This window comes from Lytechinus pictus, chromosome 2, assembly GCF_037042905.1.
Source record: "Lytechinus pictus isolate F3 Inbred chromosome 2, Lp3.0, whole genome shotgun sequence".
Lineage (NCBI taxonomy): Eukaryota > Metazoa > Echinodermata > Echinoidea > Temnopleuroida > Toxopneustidae > Lytechinus > Lytechinus pictus.
In genome coordinates, this window is record NC_087246.1 from 26,117,733 (window position 1) to 26,138,606 (window position 20,874).

Here is a 20,874-nt window from a genome sequence, read left to right on the forward strand (position 1 = left end):
TACTTTTATTACACTTAAAAAAAAAAAAAAATCGCCCCATTGAGCAGCTCGGTCCGTTTACTCTATCGTTTTTATTTTATTTTTTAAAATAAGTTCGAGTCTTGCCCCCCCCCCGGAAATATTATCTGCGTGTGGTCATGCAAAATGGCATGACTAAAAATCCTACATTTTGAAAAGAGCATTTGACAGGGTCAGACTTTAACCCTTTTTCAACATTTTCTTTTATGGCGCCGGTGAAGTGCAAAAATATGTGCGCCGCTCGGCAGTGCCCCCCCCCCTTTCGCCAAAAGCTGGATCCGCCTATGGGGATGATACATTAAAATTGCTGTGTTTCTGACCACCAGTCTTTCTGACACCGTCACCCACCTCTTGGGAGATGGGCCTGGACACCCTCATCGAATGCACTATAGCGTACCTACGGGGGGGCAGAGGGGCAGTCTGCCCCCCCTGACGAGCCACCACCCATGCATGTATCCCTGCCCCCCTGACGAGCTTGAAAGACCTTTTTGCCCCCCCCCCCCCCTGACGAAAATCCTGGAAAATCCTAGGTACGCCAGTGCCTCATCGTCATGCACATTGACTGACAGTTATTTTTAGCCAATTAGAATCCACTTTGGTCACCAGCTAGCAGATTTTGTCGGTATACCGATTTTTTTTGTTGAAATCTTTTTATCATGTTTCAATTTATTATTGACATCTTTATCATGTCATCTACATGATACATGGACAAGCTTTTTCAAAGCAAGCCACGTCATTATAATTCACACATCGGTATACCGATTTTGTCATCTTCATTTTGCCCCCCTAGCAGAAAACTCCACTCGTCTCTAGCTCTGTGAGAAACTTTTAACGTGGAAACTACACTTCTTTGTTTTCACGCTCATTCTCACTTAGCTTTGTCAAGCAAGTCACCTAACTCCAACTTCATCCCATTATAATTTTGGGGATTCTCATCATAACTTTGGAGCAGTAATTTTGCTTTCAGTTTTATATTTAGGCCTACATTGGATCATATTGCGTGCACTGGATTCATTTTTTGTCATCTTTTATGTGTTCGAGTCCTATATATACACTCGGCAAAAAAAGTTCTTGGACACTTATAAAAGTTAAAATATTCCATATAGATATTTGATAAAAGACAAATTATTGTATGTCAACATGACCAGACAATATTCCTCTTCCAGTATGACATGACATTTTCATGTGAACAGTCATGCATGGGTGGTTAAATGCTTTAAACAATAGCAATGTCAGTAAAAGAAAATTGCAAGAAATGGCCATTCAAATGCTAATGATCATGGTCATCCTGTAGGCATACTTTCAACAATTTCAACAGGTAGTTATCATTTGAATTGAATGCTTAGGGATGCATCATGAGATGCATAATGAGATGGATCATTTGGACATTCACTTTCAAGATGAAGCTTTCCAACCAAGACGCGTACAAGAGCAATAGGAATGTTGCAGTCTGGGCAGTCATTTAGACAAGTGGCTCGATATTTCCAAGTTTCACCAACAACAATTTCAAATTTGAACCAGCTGTATTTGGCTACTGATGATCGAAGTTAGAGACCACCCTAGGAGTGGTCGACCTAGGGCCACCACCCCTGCCGATGATAGGAGGATAAGGATAATTTATTTTGCCTATGCCAAGATACTGAAATTTGACATTTTTTTCATCGACTAACTTTGACTTAATATAGTAATGCATCCAAGGTGGATAACTTTCTCTTCACTTTTAGAGTGGTATTTGACTTAAAGTTTGCTTTTATCGTTTAATGGATATTTATGCCACACAAACTTTCACAACTGAAAGAATGACTGATCGTTTTCTTGCAATTTTCTTTTACTGACATTGCTCTTGTTTAATGCCTGTAACCAGCCATTCAGTGACTGATCATTTCTTGCAATTTTCTTTTACTGACATTGCTATTGTTTAAAGCATTTAACCACCCATGCATGACTGTTCACATGAAAATGTCATGTCATACTGGAAGGGGAACATTGTCTGGTCATGTTGACATACAATAATTTGCCTTTAATCAAATATCTATATGGAATATTTTAACTTTTATAAGTGTCCGAGAACTTTTTTTGCCGAGTGTACATGTATATCACCGGTACGGTACACGCTTCATATCACCCCCATATCATCACCACTCGGGTCTCTTGACTGCACGGGAAAAAAGAAGAGAAGAACTAAGAATGTCCTCTCACAGCGCCATTCTCCCAAGACAGCTTCAAATATCATTTTTACAAGCTTCATCACGATTATATGAGTCAGTATGTCCAAACATTGGCAGAAGTTTAATGTGAGTATCGGTAATTTTAGTTTTACTGAATTAAATGTTTAATCATGATCGTGGACGTGGTAAACACGTAAATTGTGCATTGGCCCACACCTAATATTCCGTGTAAGTTGGAAACTCGGGAAGACGAAGTGCACGTCTTTCGCACGTCATGGCGATGTTACCAAACTAATTTTACCTCAATTTTGTCCGAATTTAGTGCCAAATATCTATTTATCAAGGTAACTGTAAATGAAACGGATGCAAAGAAATACAAAACCTTCAAGTTTCCTTAATGTCTGTCTTACTCTAAATAGTAAACATGTCAAAGTCAAACTCGAGCCCGGGGGGGCCACTTACATTGACGAGTGGATACCATGCGCGACCAAAAAAACACGTAAAAAGGATGTCTTTTTCAAGATAGGGCACGTTACGTACGTAACGTGATAAGGGTGTCAAAAACACAAAAATATTGAAAAAAGGGTATCTATTTCGCTCGGAAAAATATACGTGTTTAGGGTCAAATATGCGGGGATGATCAAACAAAATCAAAGTGTTTTATAAAGGATGTCCTTTTTGCCCCAACACTACGTGTTTGGAGTCCGATTTGCGCGAGGTGTGGAATATGGGGCCGTACTAAACCAAAATAATGGTGTCTAAAGGTAAAACCGACGGACGACGACAGATGGACGCGTGACATAAATTAACAATAAAATATCTCTGTACTTGTTTAGGGGTTAATTTCAGGGAATACTTGCTAAGAGTATCGTTTTGTTTCCAATACTTGTTAAGGGGTGCATTTTCAGAATATGGAAAATACATCGCTGTACTTGTTTAGGGGCTCAGTTCTGGGAATACTTGCCAATAGTATTTGTTTCCAATACTTGTTAAGGGTAGGGTTTCACACGCCAATACTTGTTAAGGGGTGCATTTTCAGAATATGAAAAATACGTGTTTAGGGTGCTTTTCAAGACCCCGTGGTCGCGCATGGTATCCACTCGTCAATGGAAGTGGCCCCCCCGGGAACTCGAGTCAAACTTCAGTTCAATTTCAAAGACGCGACGCCAAGCTTCCAAGTCAAACTCTCATTTTCTCCAGAACTTTGAATTTTGAGTGTTTGTCAGAACAGAAGTCCAGACTTATTTTTTTATTTTCAATTCTAGATCCAAGGTACATGACTCTAGCTCTAAGAAAGAAGGTAAGAATGCCTGCACCCCCTTTCTCTTTCTCCCTCCTAGTCCTAGTCAGGAGGCTTCTTGATGAGAGTAAAAATCATTTACTAACATATGCTTACTCTCAATGAAGCCAGGGATTCCTTCCTATTCATCTGCGTGTACCGCCAAAAAACCTGAAACTTTCGCCCCCGAGATTTCTACTTCTAAAACATCTAGCCGTAAATCATGTACATGGGATAAAACTTTATTTCCGACATTTCTTCGCTCTCGGTTTTATTTTTAAACAAGAATTCCTTTAAAAAATGAGGAAAATATTGTGAAAAGACGGAAGAGACTTGCCCGATGTTTACGCCGCCATCTTGTTTCTTATTGTACTTCCCCAACGTTACGCGACGCACGCGTCCGTAACGTTGGGGAAGTACAATAAGAAACAAGATGACGGCGTAAACATCTGGCAAGTCTCTTCCATCTTTTCAAGGATAAAACATGTTTTGTAATTGAAAGCAATGTAGAGTTTCCAAATGGCAGCCATTAACTTTAAGCCCCCCAAAAAAGAAAATAGTGTTTTATTGAAATCCTTATCTGGTGCCCATATCATAAAGTTATTAAGCAATTAATCATAAAGTTGAATTCTATACTTGATTGCACATTTACATCAATTTAATTAAGTTTTAAAAAGTTAAAATCAGCCTTATGATCAGCTAAAGCTAAGCTTTGTACAAAAAAAACCCTGGTTAAATTAAAATCTTTGTTACCTTCCACTTCATAGATTACCAGTAACCACTTTCCATTCGTCTCATTATGAACTATTTCATAGAAAGTCTTTCAGTTAGACTGATAAAGTGTCAATTGTTTCAGATTAGGTTATATTGTAATGTTAGCTTCTAGAAATGATTCACATGTTGATAATAATTTCCTTGTGCACCCTAGGACCAAGACAACACTGCATACACTGCCATAGTCCCTTACAGCCTGGTCTGTGTAGGGTCAAGCTGAGTCCAAGAGCTCATATAACAAGTGAAATCGAACACTTGAGGAAGAAACTTGATTTTCTAAGAGAGGGCTCTCTTAGTCCTAGTCAGAAGAAGAAACTCAAGAGATGGATGAATAGCAAGAATATCATGGTAAGTTTCAGGAAGCCCAGAGCCCCGTCTTACAAAGAGTTATGATTGATCTGATCAACTGGAAAGCCTGTAACGTCATCATCTGAATTGCATGTTTTGTTCAAAATATTTTCTAGATATGCTGAATATTCTTACATTCATTGCTTTCTTGAAAACTTAGTGTGCTTCTCTTTATTTACTAAGCACATTTATATGCAAAGTTGATGGATTTCCATACAGTTGAGATTGATCGGATCAAACTTAACTCTTTGTAAAACAGGGCCCTGTACTCAATTAGAATTAAGAATTATGAGTTTAACTCTCAAGCTCATTTATCCTTAAAAATGGATATAACATGAATCAATATAAATTGCAAAATTTTTATAGAAAGTTTCCTTTTAACATAATGAAACAGTGATGTTGTTGTTTGCATTGGAGTTGCCAATTAGAGTATGCAATGATTATCTTATTAAAAGCTTATATCCAGATATGGCACCATATTAACTGGTATGAGCATTTTCACAGTACATTTTTCTGTTTCTAATCACATCCCATGTGTAATTGCTAACATTTAAGATTAAGAGAAATGTCTGCAGTAGTGTCTCTTATTAAAAGAAACACTGCCTTTTTGTAGTTGGGCAGAAGACTGAATTGAATTGCCTAAATCTGCCGTATGTGATAAGCTTTAACTTTGCAGTGAATGATGATTTTCCAATGAGCCCCTATGCAGAGCTGCCAACTATTAAGAAAAAGTCATATTTTTTATGATTTTCATGCCAAATTATGCCCTTATGCTTATGACCTTAATTATTATGCTTTTGGGGTAGAACAGGTATGTACACATTTAAAACACACATAGTAATACATTGCACAGTTGTAAAATTTACTTGCCTGACGAGGCAAGTTAGTGCTTCACAAAAGTAATGCAGCACCCTGGATGAATATACCTGACAACCATCATGTAGGGCTGGCAAACTTGGCATGTATGACCATTATGCATCTATTGTATATATATATATATATATATATATATATATATATATATATATTACCTCTTCTAAGAAATTTATAGTACCGCATGGCACATTTTAAAATTATGACTTTTATCTCAAAATTATGACTTTTGAGCTGCTGGACTACTCCTTTTTTTAAAAGGTTGGCAGCTCTGCCTATGTAATTTTTTTCCCTTGTAGTAGTATCTCCTATTAAACAAAATGCTACCTCTACACATAAAGTACGCATGCACTCGTTAAAAGAAGAATGAGACTATGAATATTGTCTCTTTATAGCTTTATAGGGACTTCATGTTCTTGTGTTTCTTGGTCAACAGATCAAATTATTTTGATATTTTCATTTTGTGAATTTATTATGTCAAGATTTCTTCTTGATTAGTTGATATAGATCCCATATTCATAGTGTTCTTTTTATTCATGTTTTTATTGTATCTTATATTGTAATTAGGTCATTTGCTGCAGCTTTTGCAAGAAGACCAACAGAATTCCATGTGCCCAAAGATCCGACAGACCACAACAAATTCAAGCTTCACAGAATACCTCACCTCAAGAGTAAGTTGTATTCAATGTTGACGATAAAAATGGCCTTTTAGAAGTTTGCCAGTTTTGAAAGATTTCATACCCTCAGTGGTGCATTAATACAAGGGTTATGATCAGATTTTGGTCAAGTGCGTTTAGGAAAATTTATTTCGTTTGTTGATATCTGCCCTAAAATAGCAGTGTTAACCAAATTAATTCATTATCTTTTCCTTTGTCAACTTTACTGTGGTCCTTAAAGGAGAATGAAACCCTTGAAACCAGCTGAATCCATATCAAAGAGAAAAATCAAAGAAACATATTGTTGAAAGTTTGAGGAAGATTGAATGAATAATAAGAAAGTTATGAGCATTTGAATATTGAGATCACTAATGCCATGTAGATCCTCCCATTGGCAATGCGACCAAGATCTGTGATGTCACACACGTACAACTCCCTCATTACTTTAGTACTTATTTCACTTATATTCGCACTTTTATAGAGTCTATCACAAGGTGAGGTGTTCTCTTTATGAGAGGACAAGTGCAGAGGTTTCACAACATTATATCATTGATGAATCGTTTGTCATATGATTAGAATGAGCAAAAAGAGATGTTTTGGGGTATATTTTCAGTGTCCAAAAGGGGAGAGTTGTTCATCTGTGACATCATAGATCTTGGTCGCATTGCCAATGGGAGGATCTCCATAGCATTAGTGATCTCGACATTCAAATGCTCATAACTCTTCTATTGCTAGTCCTATTTTACTCAAACTTTTGTTGATCTTATTCTTTGATTTTTCTGCTTTCACAAAAGCTAACTTGCTCCAAGAGTTTCATTCTCCTTTAATATTGAAAGACAATTTTTGATTTCCAGAATTTCCCTGAAGTTTACCAACATTAATATGATGAATTTTTAATGGCATTGTAAGTCCAGGCATAATTCAATTCTTGTATACGGTATGTATATCATGTAACGTTCCATAATTCATTTTGATTTTAAAAAAATGCACTGTGACTCTTAAAGACATTGTACAATAAAATTTGATTTTAGCAATTTGAATTTTCATGGCCTTTATCTAGAATGTATAATTTGTACTCAACAAAGGAAGATTTTAAACAATTTTTGACATTCAGCATTTTGAGCGTTTAATTTTGTGGCATTTCATCTTACTGATTAAGCTGAAATCACATGACTTGCTCCATTTGAAGTCTATAGGATATTCAGTACTGAATGAATTGAATGTCAGCAGTGAGTAATGTGATCTCAAAAGCTCATTGGCCCATATTCTGAACTTTGGTTTAATAGTAATTTAAACTCTGGTCGAAAGTTGTGGTGTAACTATGGAGAGCCAAATGTGACACAAATACTTTATAGGACAGGTTTGCGTTATTAGTTCATCTGTTACCCAGACCATTCAAAACTGTCTGGGAATGATAACTAAATTAGTTTTCTTCACCATTATAGCATGATGAAAGAGCAGAGTGAACATAAGAAATATGCATAGTTAATGAACATTTGATATTTTTTGGCTTCCCATAATTTTAGTCCAGAGTTAGACAGTGGTCTTTTTTAAACCAAACTTCATATATAAAGAATATCAACAGAGATTTAAGATATTTTGTGATTTTTCTTACAAGTTCAATGTCCAGGAAGCGGAAAAAGCGATCAGTATCCAATGACCCATTCAGCAAATTGGCAATATCATCTACTGGGAGAAGTTTTTTAAGGTGAGTGCTTGGTACTTCAATTCACCTCTTGATTTTAATGAGGGCATCAAGTTTGTCAGCATTATTTTGATCACAAAAGTTTCATCTATTGTGCGAGAGCGTGACATTTACCTGCATCATCATCTCATGATTATTCATCTAGGGTATTAACTATTTTTCATAGTTTCCAATATATACCAGTAAGTATTTATATGATATTGCCTGGCATAAAATGAAATAGCAACTCACAGTATATTGCCCGAGCCATAGGTGTGGGCAATATTGGTTTCACTGCCACAGGAACTGAAGAACTCAACCCCTGCAACATCCTTTAACCCTATCTAGGCGGGGGGGGGGGGCCTCGGAGGCCCCCCCCTCAATGAGTCGCGCAATATTTTCGCCGCGCAAATTTTTTTGACCGCGCTGCATGCTGACTTTTTACTTTCAAGTCTTGCGCAACTTTTGGGACCAATTTTGCGTCACCTGGGTACGCGGTTGCGAAATTACGCAACATTATGCAAGTGCATGTCAGACCAAAAATTGCTCGAAAACGTGATTTCGTGTACAAAGTCAATGTAAATTGTGATTTCAACCAAAAATCATAAATGTATGATTATTTTTCGTTTTGCTGGTCTAAATGTATGTATTTTATGCTGTTTATGATCTTAGAAGAGTCCCCAACGAATTTCATTGAAAAAAACAAAGGGTCCAAAAAACAAAGAAATACATAAGAAATTGCAAAAAACAATATAATACATTGATCTGATATCACAATTTTTTTCATGTAAACTTGCTAAGAACACCACAAAGAGTTTCTATGCCAAAAATTATAACATTTGGAGCTTTATTTATGGAGTTAGAGGAAAAAGTATGATTTCGCATACTAATTACGCATAAATTAGCATGATTACTAATAACAATTCGCATGAAATAAATTACTATACAATTTGTAGATTATATCCCAGACAAACTGCGTGCCAATTTTCGGCGCGATCGCGCGGTCGACAGCCGAGATCTTAAGGGGGGTCGGCCATATGAACCCCCAAAATACCCTGGCCTAGATAGGGTTAAGGGCAACCTATACTTGCATTTGTTCACCAGCAGGTACTAGGTTAGAAGACAGACACTATTCCTCTATTTTAATGTGCCTTTTCTTGTAATCTTATCTTTACTTTTTGTTCTTGCTGTTTTCAGAGCGCCATGAGCATAATTTAATCATATGGTAAAGATGCTATAAAAATTGTATGTATTATTATTAAAATCTACACAAAGACGCACACACCCACACACACACAAGCACATATTGTTCATGTTATTAATGAAATATACCATGCACTGAAAAATTCTATTTGAAATTTTGATTCTGATGTGACAGACATTTATAGTAAATATGCCAGTCAATGAAAAATTTGTAATTTCACTTAGTGCTTTGAAAGGAATGCATGGCATATTTGATTCATATTGTACAAAAAATATTGACCAAATTTAAACGGTAAAAAATATAAATTCAACCATTCACCTTTGCTAATTCTACCTAGTCACAAATGTTAATGATGGAAATTTGTGATGTAAATATTTGAATACATTTACAATCTATATTTTAAGGCATTTTATAAAGCTTTGGTAAACCCTCCAAATTGCATGTCTCTGTTTCAATTTCTTATGAGATTATATAAATGTGTAAGCCCTATAACAGAGGATATGAAATAAAAATAAGTATTACTGGTTAAATTTCTATGTTGTATGACAAGTTATTTTAATTGGGTGCCAGATCAAAATGAAATAGCTGCATTTCTTTTTCTTTTTGAAAGTAAACGTTTTGCAAGCATAAAATAGGTTGAAAATTTTAGGATATAATACCCGTCTATGGCTTCCTGATATCCAATCACTCAATTTGTAAGATAATCATGCTAACATAAAAAAAAATAAAACTAAACGCTAGGAGGTATGATAATGAGAGGTGAGATGGAAACATAAGGTATGATTTAGATTTTTTTAATTTTGTTTTGTTTCTAGTCCTCCATCCAAAAAGCAGAAAAGAGAGTCATCCTCAAGTAATTTCTCAGTTACAATCTCCCAATCAATCACAACACCAGGAAGATCAGCTCATGGGTGAGTTATCTCAAGGTTATCAGTTGGAGAAACTATTGATGAAGATACAATTTTAACCCATAAGCCTGTATTCTGAAGTCCGGCTTAAGCGAGGCCATGGTCGAAAACTGTTCTAAAATTATGGGAAGCTGAAAATGTCAACATTTTATTTACCTTGTATATAGTTCTTATGTTGTCTTTGTTCATTCCCCATGCTTCAGTAGGAAAGAAAACAATTTTAGTTATTATTCTTAAGACATTTCTGAATGAATTTAGCGCCAAATTATACGATGACAAATTGAACCTGTGCTGATAGAGATTTGTGTCACAAGTGGCTTTCCATAGTTAAACCACAATTTTAAACCACCGTATTAATTTAATCTGACTTTAGAATACAGGCCATAGAGATTTACAACTTTCTTAAAGACGAACATTAATTTACTTTTGTTCCTCAAATTGGCAACAATTCCAATTTTCTATTAATATTCATACATTGAAAAAAAATATGGATGTATACAAGTTAACATGAATGATAATAGCAACATTTTTTATACCAAAAAGTTGTCAATTCATAATTGTAATAGAATATTTTTTCTGAAGAGTTAGACTGAGTTACTACTTTCTGCTAAATAACTGAAATTGGTTTACAAATCTCCAACTGAACATTTAATAGTTTTGAGGTAATTATGGGAAACTTATTCCAATTTTTTTTTCTTAATGTAGTTTGTATGAGGAATGCAATCACATTCAAATTATGGATAATAAACTTCCTGGTGACATAATGTGATGGATCATTTTATGTTAGATACCTTGTTGAGAAAAGCAAAGAGTGTGTCAACCATTTTACTGATGGGGAGGATTGTGATTCAACAACAAAGAAAACAAATCAATAATGATCTAAATAACTTTATTATATTGTCTTTCCTTCTCTCCATTAGTTATTGTTTGTTTTTCTTCAACTTACCTTTGGTTGTACTGTAATTCTTACTTCTTTTTTTTCAAAGAAAGTCTTTCTCCAATATTTCTCTACAAATCAAATGCAAAATGCATGTACACTTTGTATTATTGTCTTTTCTTTATGCTTTCTTTATCATTCAGTAGTGAAGCGAACCCCAGCCCATCTGGAAGATCAAGTAGAAGTGCCAAGAAAGATAAATACAGACAGCTCCAGACGATGTTAAAGTCCGCAAAACGAGAGCAGGAGAACAATCAGTCACCGCTTTCAAAGTTTCTTACGTCGTTAAGACACCAGTAACTAGATCCATTCCCTCCCTATATGTTGTTTTCCAATGTTGCCATTTCTTAGTGTCATGGGCACATTGTGGTCTAGTGGTTCTGACTCTTGCTTATCAAACAGAGGGTCATGGGTTTGAATCCGAGCCATGACATATTTTCCTTCAGCAAGATATTTATCCACACTGTGCTGCACTCAACCCAGGTGAGGTGAATGGTATCTGGCAGGATTAATTCCTTGAATGCACTGAGTGCTTTATATCTTCAGGCAAAATGTGCTATATAAATCTAGCTATTAGTATTATCATTATTATTACAGTCTAGTTTGATCCTTATTTAATTGATTAATTTGCAAGAGGATTATGATGCTTGGTAACATTTAGATCTAAAGGTTGCACATGCCTTCCTTCAATAACTATCTTCATAGGCCATGGGACAAACCCATTTTTCTTGCAGTTGTGTTCACATAGCAGTACAGTTAAAAAAGAAAGATATCAAAATAATTGTAAAATGCATCGAATCGGGATCCACCTGTCCAACTTTACCAAAATTGCATAAGGATGAGTAAACTATGTACTAGGTGCAGGTAATCTGTATTATGTAGAAGGTTTATTTATTTTGAACAAATTGACAGGTGCACACACACATTCCTCGCCAAAATCAGTTCTTGCCTCGTGCTAAGTCTTTTTTTTTCTACCATACAGTGTTCGTATTGATAACCAAAGTTATTCCAAATAACGATCATCAGTCCAGATCATGCCTTGCCCGTTATCTTTATTCGTATTTCAACCTATCTCAGTGACATTGATATACAAGTTTGATATCATCAAGTTCTTTTGACAGATTACATACACGGAATAGTTCAAAATGCACAGCTTTTATGCTTTTTACACTCGCCAAAATTTCCTTAACCCATACTATAGGTGAGGCTAAATTGCCTGATTTCGGTCCGATTTTTTCAAAATAGCATCTACGGTATGATGCAAATGAAATATAATCCAGAAATCGCTTTTGGGCAAACTCCAAGGCCCCGGATTCACAACTGGGTCCATGTCGTTGGCTGAATTTTTTCAAAATAGCGTCTACACTTTGATGAATTAGGCATTCCATTACTATCACCTGCCACCAGAAATCACATTTGGGCAAACTCCAAGGCCTCACATCCACTACTGGATCCATGTTGTTGCCTGAATGGATTGACATTGCCATCAACACCATATATTCATTCTGTGCTAGTGTGCTCGATCTCATTCATCTTCTCGTATCTCCTCTGATGGAGTATCTTTCTCCTTCCTATCGAGTTTGATCTCCTTTTCTCCTGATTTTTCTTCTTCTTGAATTATAATTGCAAAATGAGAAAAAATAGCACTGTTCGTCTGTCACAACTTCTTGTTTTCCAAGTGTTTTTTCTTTGATATTCTTGAATCCCATTCCATCCTTGAACGTAGAAATCACTTCTCTGTAAAGTATCCATTTCCTCGATGATATCACGATGTTTGCCAGTTCCCAAAACATATACATTACATTCCCTAATCTTTTAGCTATTGTGTCTTCTCTTTTTCTTTTATTCATCACCAATTTACAAAAGTCAGAAGGTGAAGGTGATGATGAATAAATCTCTACCAAAGTTGGAAGATTCTGTAACACCAGAAACTTGGTCATGACCTTTGTAATGACACCTCTGTACCCTTGTAACTGTCTCTTAATACGCCAATTAAAAGATTCAAATTGAAAACGAGAGTGAGTGCACAAAGGACCCCATTCGCTTACACTTCTTTTGGCAAATGTACTAGGGAATGTACATTAAATGTCATTGCTGCAGATCCATATGAGATCTGCATTCTGCCAACAAAAGAAACCATCAGTATATTGCTCCTGTTGAGTCCTTCAGGAGATGAAGATTTTTGAAGTAACAAAGATTACACTTGAATCAGAACCACCCAATGATTCATATTAATATTCTGCCTAATCCCACTCAGACATGGTAAGCTTTTTTTTTAAAAAAGCAGCCACATGTACAATTCTGTAGCCTTCTGAAATTTTCTTTCGGATATTATGTGGGGGCCCTTGCAACTAAACAGGGAGGTGTAATAGACTTCAGAGGAAATTGGGAAATAGTAATTCTCGCAGCAAAGTTTCGTCATTGCTTTTGCGAACCGGGTATCTATTGATTTACCTGTGTCATTTATGCAGCTCATTCCGCAAATTTGGAAATGGAGGAAAAATGTCCCCATTTGGGGAAAGATGTGACAATTTCTAAATCACTAACATCATCATCACACTCAATATAATCTCAACTGGGGAGAACAGAACAACACCAACTTGAGACAAAACATGAACATCAATACATACCACATCATCCAATGAAAATTATTTTCAATAACTGGGTGGATAATCTGATAATCAAGTAGTAGGCTAGACTGTCTGGTGGACGAAGACGTCTTTGTGATTCTCTCGGGGGACAATCTTCCTCTTCATCAGAGGCAGTCTCTTGTTCGTCACCAGAGGGCAAGGGGGAGGGGTTATCCTCTGGAGGGGGGCTACCATCAACTTCATTAACATCATTATTTACTGGGCTTTCAACTCTAGATTCTGACTCACTACTCGTTTGGTGTGGGGAAGTTGGCCTACAGAAATCAACTCCTGAACTGGGGAGTTCTGCTTCATTCTTGGATTGAAAACACAATTATTACCTTGGTTTTCCGTTTCTGAGGGGAGATTTCAGGCCGTGATGCTTTCTTCTCCCTCAGACTCACTCGTATCTGCATCTAAGGTTTAGGTTTGATTATAGTTGTTGGTGAGAGAAGGTGCACTTTTGGTTACTTTTACTTTCCTTTAGGGTGACTCAACCTTAGGAAAGTACAGGGCAAAAGCAGATTGCGATGAAGGGTACGGGTCTGACCCCTTGTATTCTCAGATCTGACTTTGAAGACAGTTATATCTTCATTAAGCTGTGCAATGACTACATGGGGTTCCTCACCCCATATGTCGCCTAGTTTATTCTTTCCTTTCACACCCTTGACCTTAATGAAGACTCTATCTCCTCCCTGCAGTTTGTTCTCTTTCAGCCTTGGGTCGTACATGCCTTTATTTTTGGTGTCTACTTTTCAGATGTGACCCTATGTGCATACTCTAGCTTATCACAAAGTCCAGTGACATAGTCGGGAAGGTTGGACGAGGCGTCATCATTGTCGGTCCTATCAGGCCCTAAGTACATATCTATTGGTAGACGGGGGTGTCTGCCATACATGAGATAGAAAGGGGAATACCCTGTTATACTATGCTTGGTGCAATTATATGCATGAATTAGGGGGGCAAAATAAGATTTCCAATCTGATTTCTTTCCATCTGTTAATGTACCTAACATACCCAGGAGGGTCCGATTCATCCTTTCACAACTTCCATTTCCTTAGGGATGGTATGGGGTAGTCCTGGATTTTTGAATGCCTACTAGCTTGCATAACTGTTGGATATCATCTGATTCAAAATTCCTCCCCTGATCAGAATGCAAACGTTCAGGGAACCCATAATGTACAAGGAAATGGTCAAATAATGCCTTAGCTGTGGTATTGGCAGTTTGGTTTCTGGTGGGGATGGCTATTGAATATCTAGTGAAGTAGTCTGTAACAACTATGATGTTACTGTATCCACCTTTTGACTCTTCCAGGGATAGGAAATCCATGCATACGAGCTCAAGGGTCTAGTAGTCTTAATGTTGACAAGTGGTGCTGTGTTTGTGGCATGCATCACTCCCTTCCTTCTGACACATCGGCCACATGTTCTTACATAGTGCTTAACGTCTCTATTCATGAATGGCCAGAAGAACCTACCTCGGACAAGTTCAATAGTACGTTCTACACCTAAATGTCCTACCTCATCGTGTAATGACTTTAACGCCAATGACCGATACTCTCTGGGCAACATTAATTGCAGTAGTTCTTTCCCTTCAACTCTCCGCTTACGGTAAAGAACCCCACCTTTAAGTACTAGTTTATTCCATTCTCTAAGGATGATCTGAACATCTTTACTTTCACCTTTCCTATCATAAACAGAGGGACAGGTCCCCTCCCTAACATAACCTATCACCCTCCTAAGGGAGGGGTCTGAATCTTGCTCATTAGCCCAATCTGGGGGTGAACTTGGGAACAGGGTATCAGTAGCATTATCTATATGATTATTGCTGTCAGCTATTGTTACAGACTGCTGTCCTACCACTTCGATAAAGGGGTTCGTATCTATATATACACTAAGTGCATAATCTACTACTGCTTGAAATGAATCATTAGAGCATGTTTCACTGGGGCAGGGGCTCGTAGGGGGGTCATTAGAGGGGCGCCTAGACAGGGCGTCGGCATCAATGTTCATTTTGCCTGACCTGTAAGTTAGGGTGATGTCATAGTTTGCTAAGGCTGCTAACCACCTATGCCCTGTGGCATCTAACTTACCGGTAGCTGTTGTTAACACATAAGTAAGGGGGTTGTTGTCAGTTAGAACTTGGGTCTTGTTGCCATAGAGAAAGTCATGGAACTTTTCAGTGACAGCCCATTTTAATGCTAAGAATTCTAACTTATGGGCGGGGCAATTTCTCTCACTTTTATTCAGAGTTCGACTCCAATATGCAACACCCTCTCCCTGCCTTCTTCATCAAGTTGGTAAAGAGCAGTTCCTAGACCAGAGTTACTAGCATCAGTATGCAGGATGAAGGGCTTGGTGAAGTCAGCATACTGGAGGACGGGGGCACTAGTCAGTTTATCTTTAACCTCTAAGAAAGCTTGTTCGTGACGTCTAGTCCATATCCATGGAGGAATAGGGGGATGGGATGGGGACCTAACACTGGCCTTACCTCTACGCTTACTGGAACCCCCTAATAGCTCAAGCAGAGGGCTCACCACCTTAGATAGATTAGGAACAAATTTCCTATAGTAGCTTGCCAACCCTAAAAAAGATCTAAATTCCTTAACATTTTTGGGGGTAGGCCAGTTCCTTACTGACTCTGTCTTGTCTGGGTCTGTTGCAATCCCTTCTGAAGAGAGGATGTGTCCAAGGTACTTTACTCTTGTCTGTAGCAATTTGCACTTCGAGGCTTTCAGCTTAAATCCATGCTCAGAGAGCCTTTTGATTACTGCTTCAAGCCTCGACATGTGCTCCTCTATTGTTTTACTATCGATGATAATATCATCTAAGTAAACAACACAGATAGAGTGATTTAAGTCACCCAGACCCTTCTCCATAGCACGTTGGAAGGTACTCGGTGCATTATACAACCCAAATGGCATTCGGTTGCACTCCCACCCGGCCCCCCCACTCCGGGGTCGGAAGGACCGCATGCGTGTTCCCAAAATGTCCGGTAAAGGGGTACTTTTTCGCGGGACAAGTCCGGCCCGCGAATTGTAAAAAAAGGGGGTATATTTGTATTTTCACCCGGAGATTTCTTTAAAAAGGGGGTGTTATTTTTCATCTCTCTCTTTGGACTCCTGAGAAATTTTAATAGGGGGTTATGAAATATCTTTAATAACATAGAAAAATTTATTAAAACCCGGGATAAAATTCCTGCTAGTTTTGAAAGCTCATTCAGGATTATTTCATTTTGAAAAGTATAGTACGGACCTTTTGTTGGAATGAGAGCTCACCTGAGATAGGGGGTACATTGAGCAGTGTTCCGGATGTAGGGGGGTCTCCAAGGCAGAAAAAGCCCGCGAAAAACCCTCGAAAGGGGGGTACAGAAATTTTGGCAGACCTTCGATAGGGGGTGTTTCCAAAGGGAGGGAACGAGCATAGGCATGCCCTAAATAACACTGAGTGGGGGGGCCGGGCACTCCCACAACCCAAGAGGGGGAGGAAGCACAAATGCCGTTTTCTGTCTGTCATTCTCCTCTATTTCTAGCTGCCAGTACCCAGAGTTTAGATCGAGTGAGCTAAACCACTTAGCACCTTGCATCATTTGCAAAGTCTCGTCTATCCTGGGCAAGGCATATGAGTCCCTAACTGTCCCGTTGATTCAGTTTACGAAAGTCAATGCAAAACCTTAGAGACCCATCTTTCTTTCTGACTAGCACTACAGGGCTAGCATAAGGCGAGAATGACTCCCTGATTACTCCTGCCTCATGCATGGAACGGATATGTTCACGCACCTCGGCATACATGGCCGGGGGACAATCGCTATGGACTCGTTTGCCTTACCTATCATCTTATCTAACAATACATTCGAAGGGAGGCTTGTTAATTCTGTCTTCTGACTGACAGAGGATAGACCTACTGCCCGCCCCTTGGCAGAGGTCTCCCTCTGTTTAAAGGGGCCTGCATGTTTTGGGGAGGGGTAATAGGTTGAGGTGAAGGCTGGGGAAGCAATGGGGGTGGGGTAGAAGAAAAGAAAGCCTGGGGAGGAGGAAGGGGAGCTTGGCATTCTCGGGCAAAGTGGCCAGGTTGTCCACAGTTGTAGCAAGGTCCTCTTGGGACATGGGGACGGACAGGTCTACTTGAGTTATTGGCGCTTTCCCTGCTAGCTGCTTGCAATTCCATTTCCTTAAGTTTATCCTTAATCTCTTTCAGCTCCTTTATTAAGTCTGGCTTGTTATCAAATAATGTAGTAGCGTTTACCCCTACTTGATTTGGGCGTGAGCGCTGGGGGTTGGAGTAGAATTTTTGAAAATATTCATGCTCCTGTTCTGCTTGCCTAGCTACCCTCACTAATTCATCGAAAGATCTAACAATCTCATATTTGTGTCTAATTGCTTGTTTAAGGGACTCATTTGCCAACCCCTTCCAAAATACCACTCGCAGACTTTCATCTGTGGGGTTAGGTGAGATCCGCTTTCTATGTTCTACTTTTCCGATTGCCAACTGCAGGCGGGCACTGTACGCAGTTATTGACTCCTCGTTTCCTTGCCGAGCCGAGTACAATTGCTGGAGCAACACTGCCCCAGATTCTACAGTTCCATAGAACCCCTCTAATTTACTAACTATCTCTTCAACAGTTGCATCTACATTTAAATTCAGGACTAGCTGCCCTGCCTCCCCTCGCAGCGAGCGCCTTGCTAGCCGAGCTAGTGAGTGGGGCTGCAACTATCATCGGTAGTCAGACATTCGATCTCATGCTTCCACAATTCAAAAGTTACATCACCCCCTTTAGGTTTGGGGTCACCCGAAAACATTGACAGTTTGAGGGGATTTTGGAGGATTGTTTGGGATTTGTATATCGGCTTGTTATCACTATTATTAGGTCTACTGTCTAACTTCACCGAGAGCACTAAGTTTGACTTGGGAATTTCCATCAATCTGATAGTTTCCCCATCTAAGATATTCTTATCCAATTCTTCAATAGCCTTTGAAGCTACGCTGCTGCTTACAAAAGCACAGTGAGCATTCCCGGTACTCTCTCCAGTCAAGGAGTCCCTCCCAAACTCTATGTACTTTACTTCACCTACTTGGGTTAAAAGTTCCTGTAACTTTTCCACTGTAGTATTAGGATGCAAACATTTAACTAGGACGACACAGTCTCCCTTTACCGAAGCCATTATGTTAAATACCAAATATGCTTATCAATAAAACAAGTTCCTGAAGAGGCAGAGCCAAATTATTCGGAGGAAATGAAGAAGAAAAAGAAAAAAATGCCTAGAGGACCTAGAAATAAAATAAAAATCCTTATCCCAAAACCTGAAACCAGCAAGTAAATTGAATATTCAAACAGTGGGGGGACATTAATATCAAATACTGACAAAATGTTGCTAGCACTTACCTTGAACAGCTACACTTTAAACACACACTATTCATCACATTCAAACCAGCATGCATACCATCAATAACAAAATCCAGATTTGTCAATCCTTACCACAAAAGTAAGCAGGAAAACAATAACAAAACTCTTGCTGTCACTCAAGAATTTTGGGAAATCCCCCCTCATTAAATTTCAAGGACACCGCACACCTTACGACTGTTCGCGATCCGATTTTGGAACAAATCGCATTTTGCTTATTTTCTGAAAATGTGAATGGAACATATCATTTTATTTGAGGTTAAAATTAATTGAAAGAATACTAATATAACCATTTTGAAAGATTGCAAGCCTGTATTTTGGAGTAAAGGCCAAATTAGTTTCAAAACGTAGCCAATCGTACGACTGCTATGACGTCATTACGACTAGATATTAAATTCGCTTTTATTCTAAGAAGGATGATAGCATAGTCACAGAATTTAACATAGGTATTCGTACGATGATTTAGAACATTACACAATAAGATATCCCAAGTCTCAATATTAGCTTCAAATTCTACTACATTTTATTCTGAAATCGGGTCGCAGACCAATCGTAAGGTGTGAGGTCACCTTAACCCTCTGGGAGCAATCAATGTCACATCAAATAAAGAGTGTGAATAACCCACTCCTCTGCACAACATGTACACTGCACTAGTTAAAAAAAATATGTAGATTTATACTATCCTATCTATAACAAGAAATTATACCCAAAATACATAGAGATTAAAAGTGCCCAAGCGCTTGACAAATGAAAACAATCAGTGCAAAAATTATATATGATAGAAACAAACCGCAATAGAGATTTGGCAATTTAGAAAATTTGGTAAAGCATCGTGCGGATAACGCAAGGGTCATGAGTTCCGTCTAACCAGCCTGTTCCCTGTCCTCCATGGCAAAGCTGTGGATTCGGGGGTTCCGAGGATGAACAAGGGTTTAAGTGGTCAGTTAGCTCAGGTTCTACCTCGGATAAGGGGGGTTATTCACAAGACCATGGAATTTACTATAAAATATAAAATAGTGGAAACGAACACAAGTGCTTGAACACACTGAGCATATAAAGTGTCATGTACTTTTATTACTACCTCGCAATATCATTAATCAATTACACTTTCAACAATTATACTAATACTCGTTTGAGAATATACACAAAATAAGTCTTTAAACTTTAGCTTAATTCCTAATGCGGGAGGGGTTTGGTGGGTTTAGTGGCATAGGGCTGTTAGTTTGTGGCCACTTACATGCAACTGCGGGCGCAATCGGGTTCTCTTGCGGACTCCTAGACTGAAGGATGAAGTTGGATGGTGGATGTGGATGTTGGAGAAGGATGGAGATACGAAAGATGAAGACTTGAAGGGTATAGATGAAGATCGGGGAAACTGGACGAGCTCAGGAACAGTTCGTATTTAGTATAGGCAGGAACAGAGACAAGAAGGTTGAAGGTACCTTCTTGCTCGAAGTTGAAGTTAAAGATGCTTAAACTAAAGAAGACTTGAAGGGCTGGGCCTGGGATGAAGGGGCAGTGGGATGAGTTGTTCTAATCGTGGATGCTGGGATGACCACTGAAAATCCAACCACTGCACTCTGGCGATAGATTACGACTGGCTTGATATAAGTTCAGTTTAGTAATTATAACCCTTTGCCTGATGTCTAGTCTTAACACAGCCTCCTTTACATCACTGTCTTTGATGTCGTTATTCAAATAGCAGGTAATAAAAATCCACTTTCTTACTAGCTTCCGATGTTGAAGCTACTTTTGTGCTACTCCAACTTCTTGCTTCCATAACTAGACCCGCAATTGCGCCATCTGCCCCCTACTCAAACTTTTCCACAATAACACATTTAAATACATCTACCACTCCCATGATGATCTCAAATAACAAATAAACCAATCACAAAAAACAAAAAATCTAACAAACAGTAAACAAGAGATGACAATTCCAACAATTAGTACGACCACGAACCAATATACAATAGGCTCTTGTTATTCTGGTTTAT

The 20,874-nt window shown here is 38.3% G+C and overlaps 1 protein-coding gene across 2 annotated transcripts; it reads left to right on the plus strand.

Annotated features, from left to right (window-relative positions):
• The first annotated feature begins 1,848 nt into the window (after window positions 1-1,848).
• On the plus strand, window positions 1,849-12,974 carry LOC129282258 (UPF0711 protein C18orf21 homolog). Of its 2 annotated transcripts, none has more exons than XM_064114375.1 (7): window positions 1,849-2,312; window positions 3,452-3,486; window positions 4,394-4,587; window positions 6,028-6,131; window positions 7,735-7,824; window positions 9,820-9,915; window positions 10,996-12,858. In XM_064114375.1, exons 1-7 carry the CDS (start codon window positions 2,206-2,208, stop codon window positions 11,147-11,149), a joined length of 780 nt encoding a protein of 259 aa, XP_063970445.1. In that variant the 5' UTR covers window positions 1,849-2,205; the 3' UTR covers window positions 11,150-12,858. The 2 variants fall into 2 exon arrangements, with proteins under 2 accessions (XP_063970445.1, XP_063970438.1); XM_064114368.1 differs by having other exon boundaries at window positions 1,881-2,312; window positions 10,993-12,974.
• Window positions 12,975-20,874: the final 7,900 nt, after the last annotated feature.

Coding starts and splice junctions, on each gene's coding strand:
- LOC129282258 (XM_064114368.1), top strand. CDS start 2,206: ATGTCCTCTCACAGCGCCATTCTCCCAAGACAGCTTCAAATATCATTT. Junction 2,313..3,451: donor AACATTGGCAGAAGTTTAAT/GTGAGTATCGGT, acceptor TTTCAATTCTAG/ATCCAAGGTACATGACTCTA. Junction 9,916..10,992: donor CCAGGAAGATCAGCTCATGG/GTGAGTTATCTC, acceptor TTTATCATTCAG/TAGTGAAGCGAACCCCAGCC.